Here is a 14,687-nt window from a genome sequence, read left to right as displayed (position 1 = left end):
GTCAATACGTTAAGTGTCTAAACACACTAGGCCGAACATACGGAGCCGAACTTCCGAGGCCGATTTTGCGTTCCGACGTATTCGGCCGTTCGATAAGAGCCGAAATTACACGGCGTAAATACAGTTGCGTAACTTCGTCCGAGTATTCAGTGTTTAGAACGCCGCCGAAGTGACGCCGAAAAAAACATTGCTGCCGAATCGCTGCCGAACTTACGCGCGACCGAAGTTCGGCTATACGCTATATAGCGGGACGTAATTTCAGCATGATATTGTGTCATCAGCAATTAAAAATACATTGCAGGCGTAATCATGCCGAACATTGGTCGCGTATTTTCGGCCTAGTGTGTTTATGTTTACACACTAGGACGACGTATAATGTAATTATTATAGTACATACCATCGTGGAAATTGATTCCTAGACAATTGACAGACCTACGTTATTTGGTCAGGTTATGTCAATTCAATATTAAACGTGATCTGACGGCTAGGTTTGACTAAATTATGTAGGTCAGCCATCTGCCTAGGAATCGCCTTCTCTGAATATACATATTATAGAAGTTAAAAAAAGTGATAATTTAAAATAATATTATTATACAAATGATACAATAGAAACATATGATTGTCTTTGTTAATATTAAAATTATTATAAATGTGAAAGTGTCTCTATCTTTTTGTCTGTCTATGTGTTACCTTTTCACGCCCAAACCACTGAACCAATTTTGCTGAAAGGTTAGATACTTTGAGTCGGGACTCAAAGTATCTTCCCGGGGAAAAAGACATGGGATACTTTTTATCCCAAAAAAATGTACGGTTCCCGCGCGATAATTTTGGCGCAACGGAGTTGCGGGCGTCATCTAGTTTATCAATAAAATTGATCTAAAGCGATATTTCTCAATTTATCGAGGATAGAAAACTCAACGATAGTGACAAGACAAATACAGAAGCTTCTAATGGATTGCTTCACCGAAGGCCTTATAGGAAATATCAATTTAATTTTGCTGCATAATACTTTAAAAGCAACGCAATTTGTGCTCTATTACAGTTTAATAGAGTTTATAGTGGAGTGGCTCGGTAATAACAGTCTTCGGCTCAAGGCAGCAAGTAAACAATTATTTTGACCTGTAGTTTAACCCGGCGAGCGTAAGGTTGGGTAAGATACACCCAGACCTAAAAAAATCGATTAATATTTTATTAACGAATTGTTGTTACGCTTCGTGCGCTCGAGTAGCTGCGCGGGGGGAGATACGGAAGCGTCCCTTGCTTCCGTATCTCCCACTGTTTTTGGCGATCGCCGCACGGTGTACGGTGAAGATGAGTTTGAAGTTGTCAGCGGGTGTGTGACACCCGCCTTACGCTACTTGTAATGAATTTGATCAAACACATTTTATCCTATTTTTGATGTTTTTATTTTTTTAAAACTTAAAATCTAGAAAGGTACGAAGATAATCAAAACAGATGATTACGTTTTTTTGAAGAAGCTGAAGTTGGTTCACCCAACGAGTCTGTTGGTGACCAAGATAATGTCAGCGAAAGAAGTTTTGAAAGTGACACAAAGTAGGAGATGGATGATGAAAGACAGCATAATGGATTGATAGAGAATAATGGCGAAGGCAATGATAGTTATTTGTTGGGAATTTACTTATTTCTGTATTTTTTATATATGGAACATGCTTATTTCGTCTGTAAAATCTGCTCTAGATTTTAGGACGAATAAGTATTTTTGTATTAGTTTTATTATCCAGTTTATGTCTTATTTTGTTCTTATGTTGAGTCTGTCTCAAGAAAAAATAGTCTTTTTTGTTGTTGTTTTCATATTTTTGATAAAAAGTCATAAATATGCGGCACTACTAAATTTTGTAAGTTCCAATTATTAATTATCTTAATTTTGTAAATAAATTACATTATTCAATTCTTTTTTTAAATCTCTCTCTTGAATAAGTTCAACATATAACTAAAATTTAGTTTTGTATTAAAAAAAATAGATATTTAAAATAATAGTGTATAATAACCACATAATTGCCATCTGGGTGTACCACATCCACCTAGCGCTGTTTGCTACATATTCCAAACTTACGCTCGCCGGGTTAATAAACGTTTATAATAATTAATTTTGGCGGGTGTTTTGTTGTATTACAATGGCTGCTTGTAATAGAAAGGTATGGTAAACAAGGTTATGATATTAAGATTATGGCTTACAATTTTATTTACAACCAGCATACTATACATACATACTATTGCATAGCTTTTATCGCGGACTTTGAGCGCGGCGACCGCATTAATGGCCCGTAAGCTGTCAATCTCAAAAGTGCCCTCATAGTGTGCATGAAATTTTTTGATGAAAATAGATAGTTTAGAACTATAGCTACACGAAACGCTCGGTTTGCGGCCCATTCGTGCCGAAGCATGGCTTTCCTACGGTAAAAATTATTTATTCGCTATACTTTATAGAAAACGAGTTCTGAGTCAATGAACTTAAAGGTGGTTTGCTGAACATTTCCGGCTGTTTTTGAGCCAGCAATCCAACATAATCTTAAAGAAGACATTGAAAGGAACAAATTAAAAAAACATGACACGTAATGAGGGCAACCTCCCTCATCACGCACGTAATATAGAGGCTCACTGACTTACTTCCAGCCAAAAAAATTGGTTTGCGTATTTTTTTCCTGAAAGGTAACGAAATTTTCTATTAAATAGACTTTAAGCAAACCAGTGCACATGGTGAGGGCAAAACATTTTTCAAATAAAAAAAAAAAAAAACCAACAAAACCAAGCTTTGCAAATCCACGCAAACCGAGCGTTTCGTGTAGCTATAGTTCTAAACTATCTATTTTCATCAAAAAATTTCATGCACACTATGAGGGCACTTTTGAGATTGACAGCTCCCGGGCTATATTAAATTACGTAACGAAAATAAACCTGATAGTACGGGACCCCTAGAACATTTTTTTTTTATTACTATCAAGTAAATTTTTTGTGAGTGTCTTCATTTTGATAAGACGAACAACATTTTTACCTGCGAAAAATCTTGGAAGTGGTCTAACAGAAATAAAAAGGATTTCATACTTTGGCTTGATGGTCCTAAAATTTGGATTGTTGTATTAAATTAATAGAAAACAGTAACATTGTCCTTCAAATTTTGTAGGACAATGTTACTCTTAAATTATATATCTATTAACCTATCAATATAGATTCTAACCAAAGACGATAGCTTCATTTGGTTTCGATTTTGGCATCGCTCGAAAATTTCCAAACGAAAACTAAATGAAAAGTTTTCAGTTTGTAGGACTCTTACAGTATTAATGGACCTTGTATCGCCGATTTTAAACTGCACACCAAGCTCATACTAAAAACTTTTTAGATGGAAAAACTATACAAAGCCTTCAGATTTTTTTTACAAGCGGTACGACGAATGCATTTTACTGTTTTCTAAATTACTAGTTAAACGTGTTACTGAGGGAGCCCTAGAACATTTTTTTTATTACTAACAAGCTAATTTTTAGGAGTAGTTTCGTTTTGATAAGACGAACAACTTTTTTATCTGCGAAAAATCTTGAAAGTGGTAGCTAACAGAGATAGAAAGGATTTCATACTTTGATTTGATGGTCCTAAAATATTGATTGTTCTATTTGTAGGACAACAAGTTTTTTTGTATATTGGTAGGTTAATCTTAATATATATATATATATATATATATATATATATATATATATATATATATATATATATATATATATATATATATATATATATATATATATATATATATATATATATATATATATATATATATATATATATATAACACATAGGCTACAATTTTAACCGACTTTCAAAATGGGGGAGGTGTTAAGTTCGTTTTTTTATGGTCAACGATTACTCCGCCATTTGTTAACCGATTTTCAAAATTTTTCTTTTGGTATATAGGGTATCATGCCAATTTAGTATTATATTCACAAAAGTGGTGATCTGATGAAGGATCCATAAGTAATGAGGGAACTCCTCAATATTTATAGGGAAACATGTGGTAACTTCGGTTTCGTGAGAAGTATTCTAAGCATATGCTACCAACAAGTAAGATTTTGCACCGAGGTATACCTGGTATACCGTGGTTCGGAGGGTGCTAAGAGAACTCCTGATTCTTTATAGATACAAGTTTGGGAGTTTTGGCGTTGTATTAAGAACGGAAAACATATGCTACTATGCAAATTACATTCATCATCATCATCACTACCATATTATACATATATTAACATACTCTTCAGGTTTATAATAATATTGGGACGATTATAAACCTGAAGAGTATGTTTGCTTGAACGCGCTAATCTCAGGAATGTAGTCCGATTTAAAAACTTATTTAAGTGTTAGATAGCTCATTTATCGAGTAAGGCTATAGGCTATATCTCTATCTTAGTGTAATAATTCACGCTAAGACTAATTCGACCGAAGAAACTCAGGAAAATGTGGGGAAAACGGGGGAAATATTACAAAGGGTTTATCTCACGAACTACTAGAGCAATTTTTATGGCAATATTCGGCACAGATATAGAGTAGACCACGTGAAGGGAGTAGGGGCATAAGCTATTTTTTATGGGAAAATGTACGGTTTCCGTAAAAATCCTAATTTACGCGGGCGAAGCCGCGCGGGACATCTAGTAGTTATATAATAATTTAATTTAAGAGTAACATTGTCCTACAAAAAGATCAATATTTTAGGACCATCACATCAAAGTATTAAATCCTTCCTATATCTGTTAACTACCACTTTCGAGACTTTTCGAAAATAAAAATGTTTTTCGTCTTCTCAAAATGAAGCTAGTCACAAAAAATTTGCTTGTTAGTAATCACAAAAAAAATGTTACAGGGCTACCGTACTATATACAAAACCTTCAGAAAAATTTTACAAGCGTTAAAAACGACGTACGACGAACGCATTTTATTGTTTTCTAAATGATTACTCCACTCGGGCTAGCTTGTCGCTAGCGGTCGTTGACTCCCTGTCAAAAACTTTATAAAATGAAAAAAATCTAACTGTCGCTAGATTTTGCTCTATTAGAACGCTTTTCCTGTCGCATGTCACTGCCCGCGGATCTGGTCCGCATGAAAATTGACTGCATCCAATCATTTCATACATGTTTTCCATGTCATGCGGGCAACACGCGCGTGGTCAGGAGCAATGAGTTTCTAAAATACTAGAGTAGCAATGTCTTACAAAAGATTCTCAGAAATGCGTAACCACTTTTTTGTTCAAAAGACAATGTCAAGTCATAATATATTCGTTATGTCATTATGTATGTGAGATATGCCTGCAGGCATCTTCGAAGTGGCAACGCGTTGCTACCGTAAACTTCCAATCTAGTTACGTTAGTAACATAGAATATCATTGGTCAGGAGCATGTTGCACAATAGACATAACTTTCTGTCTATTCACCATGTTGTCACCCGCACGCGGACCAGACCCACGGGTGACAACTGACAACACGCAGGGTCAATTCAGACTGTAACGCGACGCGTAGATGTATTTCTTAATTTGTATGGACTTGACGTAATTTGTATTCTGTGGATTTGACAGACTTCAATTGCGTGAGATGTCATGCAAACGAATTGACCCTGATAGGAAAAGCGCCCTTAGTAAGAATAAACACACTAGATCGAAAAATCGCGGTTGAAGTTCGGCATGATTATGCCTGCAATGTATTTGAAATCCGATGACACACCATGCCGAAATTACTATATTGTATGCGTTTCCTGACGTAATCATGCCGTATGTAATTATGACGTAATCATACCGAACTACGGCCGCGTAACTTCGGCATGGTGTGTTTAGACACTTAGTCAATAACTCAGCAATAGGCTAGTGCCACTCACTCCCAAATTAGATTTTTTAAACGATTTCAGTAGATTTTAATTTTCAACCTGAAGCTGAATATTTATAACGTCTATCGTGTTCCAGTTTCAAAAAATATAAATGTGCATACATTATGAAAAACAGTTCCCCAACCTGCACACAATGCTCGGTTTGTTTTTCAGCTTTGGCGGTTTTGTTGACGACACAGTTTTGCAAAAAAATATTACAGCTTACGTGAGGATTTTCGTTTTTATTATATATTCTATATAATTTAAATATTTTTGTAACAGACTAAAATATTGCATTTTGTCTCATAGCAATTGAGGTTTTGTAAAAAAATGTATGTTTATATTAGAAATAGCAATTAATGAATACACTTAATAGTGCCCTATTACTAACACCAAAAATCAAACATCGTCCTTCTCTCTTCACACTCACGCCCGTCCTTCATATGCCAGGTGAAAAAGGACGACGCGGATTCATCGCCAAATTAGTTTTTTCTCAATAACTCGATAAATTATCGGCATTAAGCCCGCCTATGTAAATATTTGCATAAAGTGTTTTAAATAAATAAATAAATAAATATACAACATTTGAAAGATCCACTAGGTCGATCTCTCAATGATAGAATTTTATACAATGTGTTAAAATATTAACTTATTTCAATGCACGGTTATGGCAATAAATGAAAAATTCGTGAAAATTAGATGCATCTTTGTGATTTTTTTCTATCGAGAAAATTTTAAGATATCCTGTTTTTGCTCAGATCGAATTCTCGGAAATATAATGTAGTATCTAATTTTAGAAAATGGAACAATTCAGGGCTTATTTTCAAGTAAGTATAAAAATGAATTATAAAATCGACACTTTAGGGTTAGTCGCCCCCTTAATGAATACACTTTAGCATAATTCCTAATAAGCAAATACGTGACAAGTTTACGCTTAGTGCGGTCTCACATTTAGTGAATGCCATACATTTTTTGTTTTTCAAAAAGGGCATCGAATCACATAAGTCTTGAATATAAAGAAGTTTTTAATCATACAATCAATAAAAGCTTCTTCTAGTAAATCGTCAGTTAAATATATTATTCATCGTATTAAGAATTTTGCTCGGATCTGATCCGCATGCAGGTAACAACACGCTCCTGACTACGCGCGTCTTGTCCACATGACAGGGACATCTATGAAATGATAGGATACGGGCAATTGTCATGCGGAAGAGATCCGCGCACAGGCGATAATGGTGTGCATCACCGCGAGCATTCACGTGTAATGTAACATTACAGAATCGACTTTAAGCATTCCATAAGTAGCTAGTTTATTCCATAATGACAGACAAGTTGTATCAAGATGTTACACACTTGTACCATTAGTCCATTACAATGACGATGACGACCTCTGTGGCTCAATTGGTTGAGTGTGTGGCAGCTCAAGCCGGGGGTCGCGGGTTCGAATCCCGTCGACGGAACAAAAAGTTTTCAATGTTCAAATTTCAAAATATAATGTAAAAAAATCTTAAATATTATATGTATAGTATAAAAGTATTAAAATATATATATATAATATCCGTCGTCTGATACCTGTACCTAATACAAGTCCTTCAGGTACTTAGCACGGGGCCAGATTGACGTAGTGTGATGCGTCCATAGATATTATTCTATTATATTATTATTACAAGGTGCGCATTGTAAGGCATCCATTATACGGTAGGTTTTGCTGTCAGTTTGACCACAGTCATGGCTGTAACTGATGGATAACCTACCGTGTAAGAGCGTGACAGGCGGTTGCATGAAGTTGATTGACGAAAATCTGGATATCTTGATTTTTGCTTCATGCAACCATCAGTCACGAATTTTGAGTGAGTGTTGTCACATCTGACAAAATAGGAAAAAAATTAAAAACGTTTACCTTGGAAAATTTTGGCTTTGACTTACATAAAACTGAAGAGAATTGAGTGACCGTCTAATACAATTCGTCAATCCATCAGTCACCATCAGTCACACATAATTATTCATGATTGACGGAATTGACTGTCGCTTACATGAGCGTGTAATGAATGCCTAATGCTCGGCTCTCCTCCCTCACTGATGTAATGCTCGAATCTGTAACATTACATTACAAGCGAGTGCTCCCGGTGAGGGAGCACCTTAACAGGCATGACAGGAAAAGCGCCCTAATAGAAAATCATGAATAATTTATATCAAAAGTAAACTAAGTTCACGATCAGACCTTGTATTCAAAAACGAATGTAACGCGATCACTTAATTGGTTTGAGAGAAATTACGCGCAAACGGCTTAACTAATGGCTCGTAATGGTAAGCGCTGGGATGAGCCAGATTTAGCGACTGATGAGGAGTGAGGACATTTTAATTTGAAGCTTGAAATTATATTTATATAATTATGATAATACCTCCCACACCGGTTTTAGTGACTGTAATTTAATAAACTTTATCTATATATTAATTAATACGTGAGCCACTTTGTATTCCTTTTGACGAAAAATGGAGAAACGTAGGTGAAGGAAATTTTGCACAGTTATAGTTTATATGGTGAAGGAGTGCATCGAGCTAATATTATTTTGAAATTATGCTTTTATCCAAATTGAAAATGAATTATAGTTTTTTTTTATTGAATCTTAGATACTATTAGACAATGCTTACACGGCCAGTCTGAGATCAGCTGAGTCCCAGAGACAAGAGTTGAAAAAAATATGATAAAGTCAATATTTTTTTACAAAATATAGGTAGCAGTCCTAATGTCGTTGAAACTAAGGTCGAATTTCGACCATTGGGCGATCTTTAGTTTTCTCTAAAACACAACTGGGAAACGTAACTCGCATACTTCAACCGTTTTGAATTTGGTTCCTTTTCGCACACTAAAATAAATATGGCAATAGCAACGAAACACCTATTTAACCGAAATAAAGCCGTTGACAATATCTGTCACTTGTATAATAGGTAAACGAAATTGAGTATCTAACACATGCATATGCTTGTATTGGGTATTTAATTCGTAGACTCGGGGAACAAATTTTTTTACTCTTCCTGAGTTTTTATTATTCGTAGCATACATAATTATTAACCGAAATTAAAATTACCTAGTAGGCTGATAGCCTGTGACTGATTCTTTTAAACAGGTCAAGTTCGCTTATAGTGGCCAAGTGTAAGCATAATACACAAGAGCTCTCTGTGTTTTTTTACTCTTATAACCTTGGATAGGGAGCGACCGACACGACTGGCGAGAGATCAGGCGCTGGATCGAATTTTTACATACACAACCTATGTATGGATTATCTTTCATTTTAGACAATCGGGCGATCAGCCTGCTTGTTCCTGTCGACTCCGCTCATATAGCTACCGCAGGCACGTTTGCACCGCTGCAACCCAATTCTTCGTTGAACCTAATTTTCTATGACTCGGCCACACATTTTGGCTATTTCGCGTTTAATTTTGGCACTGAGCTGTTCCAACGTCATTGGCTTATCCAACAACTTAACGTAGCTCCAAAGAAAAAATCTAGAGGCGTTAAATCGCACAAATGCGCGCGATTCATTTTGATAACGCGCTCATCAAACCTGCTCTTCAATAAATCTATTGTAACGTGTGCTGTGTGGCTTGTGGCATCGTCCTCATGCTGTCCAAGTGCATATCTTCCTAGTTCCTATATAGGCCAAAAATAATCCATAATCATGGCCAATCTGCCTGTCTACAAGGGCGAGAATGACGATCGAAAATCGGAGTTAACGCTCTTAAAGTAGTGGCCAAAGACTCCGAATTTCTGTAGTAAATTTTTAAGATTTGTAGACGTTGTTCATTCGTGTACTTCATAATGATAAAAATGTTATGTCTACAGAATAAACTGACAGTATCAGTTCGATGTTAAGTAAAAGGGTGCGTCCACAAACTAAATTCAAAATTGTCAAGGCCCTATTGGAAAACCCTTTATTTTGTCACTATCACCACTGGGGAACTTGACAAGGACATGTCGTCACTTAATTTAACTAGCGTTTTATTATCCGTTAGGTCATTTGTCCACCTCCGACGTCATCGGGACGTCATTGACAAAAATTCTAATAAAATGCGACTTTATGACCTAGGCTCATTTTGCTCTACACTATAAAGCAACGGCAACGGCAACGGCATTATCTACTGACATGGGTCGCTAGACCCATGTCAGTAGATAATGAAATCTATAGCCTAGTTCATTGAGTGGCATTTTATTTGATTTTGGAGCGAAGTTTCTTATCGCGCGTTGCGAAAGGGGGTTAGACGGACAAAATGACACAAAAGTGTCGGTATATAACAACCAGAGCAAAAATGCTATAGTTGTGAGCCGTGCGGTAGCACGTGTTTCTTTCTCTCTCTCTCTTTTTTTGTTTTTTTTATAACTTCGTTCCATCAGGGTGTCCCTTGACACCTCTCAAGTTTTTTGTCGGTCGCGGTCGCATGCTGCAAGGTTCGGAAAGTCACCTTATGGGTGCTAATATATCACACGCATTACTCAAGTGAAGGTTCATTTAAATAAATAACTTTTGTTACAATACATTCGGCACTTACCGTATATTTTAATTAGCCATTTGCCAGTCGTTTACGGCCGTACTCAGAACCATTTAATTACGATTAACCTTCAATTGAATGAAGAGTTTGACATATTATGTATGGGGCTTATGTTAAATTTTTAATTAATTATATTTAAGTAATGTTCAAGTATGAATGCGGCAGTAATAGTGTCAGTTTCCTAATCAAAGACTGAAATGACCAAAATTAAACTTCGTTAAAAAATAAAACTTCGTTTTATAAAACTTAGTTCTCATTGAACGCGTTCACACTGTGACGTAAATCTCTTTCTGTTTCAAATGAATTTCACAAACTTCTTTTGATCGCGATCAATAAATCTAAGTTTACGTGACGTCACGCGAATATTTTACATGTTTTCATCATTTTGAAGCCTTGTCACGTTAATTTAACAACAAAATAGCAAGAAACAATACATTAATTAACCAAACGCATGTGTCAAAACTGTCGTCTTGACATTTCTTTTGTCTATGTTTTTCGTTCCGCCATGACACTACACTGACAGGGTTTGAACGGGTTTTACGACGTTAAGAGGATACAACAGGGGCTAGAGAAATGAAAAAAAAGTACGTGTAATATCTATAGCTGTCTCCCTTACCTCAAGCCGACACCGCAGAACGCGATAGAGACAACTGCAGAAAATCCAGAAAATCAACGATTCGTTGTCCCCTGATTCCTTCTCCAAAACTTAACCGATTTAAGTACTTTTTTCATTAAAGATTAAAAAAAGGCTTGAGCTGTGTTCCTATGTTTTGCTTTTTTTGTATAATCTAGCCAAATCTGTTTTCTGGACGTTTGAACACAGCGGAAAATCTGGCCATTTTTTTGGGTTTTTGAACGTTCATATCTTATTTAATAATTAAATTATGAAAAAAAAGAAAACATAGGGACATTGTATTAGTGGCCGTAGATATTCAGGAAAAAAATTATAACTCTACTAGCATTATCCAGGGAGGAAACAGGGGACAACGTTTGTATGGAAAAAAGGGCGGTGTGGAATCCTCTTAAACTTCTGAATTTGGCCGTTCAGAAGATAAAAGTCGGATTTGCTGTGAATGCGTTCAGTTTATGTTAGTGAAATGCAATTCGATGTTATGTTATAATCGCGTTTAAACGTTTTGAACCGGTTCAGTGTGCATTGAACGCGTTCCATTTCTTTGGTGAAATCGCCTCTCAGGAGTATGAGTTTAAAGGTCATCGCACATTACACCGACTTGACGTCAACCCAACTCACAGCATAATAAGTATATTATTGTAATGACATAAGAGTGAATTTGTCAAATCACAACGCGTGGATAGCCAGTTGGCTCTAGTTGTTTGCAAGTTGGTAAATTAACTCACTCCTATGTCGCAGTACATTAACCTGAAAATTCAATAGCAAGGTCTTGCTAGGACATACTCGTAAGAGTAAGGTAAACGCATACCGCGTTGACAGCCACTTGGCTCTTGTTGTTCGCAAGTTAGAAAATAATTCCTTGGGCACAGTGCTTAAAGCTGATAATTTAATGCTTTACTGTTGAGGTGGCGTCGAGTCGGTGTAATGTGCAATGATCATAAGTCTGATCGCTTTTATTTATACATTTTCGCTAAGCAAGGTCAAAGTTGAACCTTGACGCCTGTAATTCATAATATGGACCTATTTTCATTCCTTTCTTTATGGTACCGTCCTCTATGGTGCTCATAAAGTTAAAATAACTTAAGTATAGAGCTATTTCAATGTCCTTATTATCATCAGCCAATTCCAGCCAATTCTGAAAGTTCGTTTTTTAAAGTTTTGAGAAAACTTTTTATGGAATAGCAGATTGGAGAATACTGGTAGGAAACTACTGTATAGCCCACGTGATACATTTTAGCTGTCGTATATATACCGACACACTTAGAAAACTTCGATAGCGCGATGCAGGAATGTTAGGCATATTGTGGGTACCGCCACACTACGACTAGAGTATAAACGTGCCGGTTGGCAGCGGGCGATATGAAGCGGCAGCAGACGACGTGTCGTCGCGACACTACTGTTTTTATGTATTTCTATGAAAGTGTCGCTAGCTTCGTGTCGCTAGCTGCGCAGGGTATTACATAGAAATACATAGAAACCAGTAGTGTCGCGACGACACGTCGTCTGCTGCCGCTTAATTTAGCCGGCTTCCAACCTAAGAACTTAAGGCTAACCTACCTTAAGGGGTAATATAAGGTAACATCATAGAAATACCATTCTATGGCAGAGTAAATAAATCAATATAACAGTAATAGTTAGTAGATAATAATGTGTTAACAAAATAAATTATGAAAAAGCCCTAAAACACGTTCATTCAATTGATTGTCTTACTCAGATCACACACAGACATTAACTGGATTTACTATAATATATACAGTGTGTAACAAAACAAGTGATAATACTTAAGGGTGTGTATTTGTCCCCTAATATAGAGTTCACTCTAAAGTAGCACTGCTACTTTCACATCGAACTCTATACAGGGTGCAATTAAACCTGCCGGCCAAATTTTGATATTATATTGATCCTTGTTAAAAATAAAAATATACGTATTTTTTCTTTTATAATACTAAAATAAATACCGAAAGTTGGTAAAAAACACTACAATAAATGGACAGTACGCGTCGCCCACGCGTGACGTGTTCTTGCGCGTGCCTCTCCCCGCATCACCCCTGCTCATACCCATCGCTGCGAGTGACCGTTCTGCAACGATTTTAATTGGGATAAAATGTTTTATTAAAAAAATAACACCCAAATTTTTTTAGTTGAATGGACTCTACTAATGATACCTTACCTTTGACGACCTCTGTGGCTCAGTGGTGAGCGCGTCGGTAGCTCAAGCCGGGGGTCGTGGGTTCGAATCCCGCCGACGGAACAAAAAGTTTTCAATGTTCCCGGGTCTGGATGTGTATTAAATATGTGTATGATATAATAAAAATCTTAAATATATGTATAGTATAAAAGTATTAAATATATTTCCGCTGTCTGGTACCTGTAACACAAGTCCTTCAGGTACTTAGCACGGGGCCAGACTGACGTGGTGTGAAGCGTCCATAGATATTATTATATTGTTATTATTATTATTACCTTAGCCCCGGAAAAAATTTGGCAGGAAGGTTTAATTGCACCCTGTATAGGAGACCTACCAGCTGCACACTCTTATTACCTTAGTTTTGTTACACTTTGTATAAACTATATTTAGGCATCCAAATGTAATCTATTCACTTCATAAAAAAAAAAAAAACTTACAGCTTTGCTAAAAATGACAGTAAAATGTGTATAGTCCTATAGTCACCTATAGTATGGTATTTCGGTAACATGCAAAAGACCAGAAAGATAAATAACTAGGAAGACCATAATACCGATAGGAACCCCACCGAGCCAACCCGCCGCCCATCCCTGTCCCAGGCCCTTCCTCTGCCGCGCCAGCAGCTGGACCGTCAGCGCGTAAGTCAGCAACATCACACCCAGGGGGATGTAGAAGGAGATCACTGAGCCGATCGCCTTGTACAGCGGGTCGGGGATCTGGCAGGAGCCCCCGATGAGCACTGACTGCTTGTCCTGGAACAAAGTTGAATGGCTAAGCACTTGCATTTTTCGTTTCCTCGACATTTCCTCCACTAAACCCAACCTCAATTCTCAAAAGTCATTAGTGCAAGAAACATTATAATCTTCGAGATAAGGTTGTGCAACATAATCTAATATATAAAATTCTCGTCTCACAGTTTTCGTTGCCATACTCCTCCGAAACGGCTTGACCGATTCTCATGAAATTTTGTGAGCATATTGAGTAGATCTGAGAATCGGCCAATATCTATTTTTCATACCAAAAATTATTTATATGGCAAAACATCGTTTGGCGGGACAGCTAGTATAATATAATATAATAAAGAGGTAAAGTTTGTATTTTTGCTTGTAGGAGGTAATATCTGAAACTACTGGTCCGACTAAAAAAATTTAACACCGATAGAAAGCTGGCGTGTTCCTGAGTGACACACCAGCTGTCAAAAAAAAAGTTATGTTTTTTATATGTCGTTCTCAGAATTCCACGCGGGTGAAGCCGCGGGGAAAAGCTAGTAGTAATATATAATCTTTGACATAGGGTACCCGAGGCGAAGTAAAAACTGTCAACTGATGCGTTTTGTTAAATAAATGACATAATTTTTTAAGATTGAGGCTGAGTAGAGTGTAGGAAATCTCGAGGAAAGGACTAATGATACGGGCGTAAGAGGTGTGTATATGTATAATATGTTTTAGCTATGTACCAGAGAAAGTG

At 36.6% G+C, this 14,687-nt stretch overlaps 1 protein-coding gene across 1 annotated transcript in view; it reads right to left on the bottom strand.

The window, feature by feature from the left end:
* The window catches only part of LOC121729640 (5-hydroxytryptamine receptor 2C), a 145,019-nt gene that overhangs the window by 15,009 nt on the left and 115,323 nt on the right, over positions 1-14,687 (bottom strand). Inside the window, exon 5 of the mRNA XM_042118213.1 lies at positions 13,774-13,972. Coding sequence (XP_041974147.1) covers positions 13,774-13,972 — 199 coding nt within the window. The remainder of the gene's footprint in view (positions 1-13,773; positions 13,973-14,687) is intronic.

This window comes from Aricia agestis, chromosome 8 (assembly GCF_905147365.1).
Source record: "Aricia agestis chromosome 8, ilAriAges1.1, whole genome shotgun sequence".
NCBI lineage: Eukaryota > Metazoa > Arthropoda > Insecta > Lepidoptera > Lycaenidae > Aricia > Aricia agestis.
Note: the sequence above shows the minus strand (reverse complement) of the source record. Positions and strands in the feature narration are given on the sequence as shown.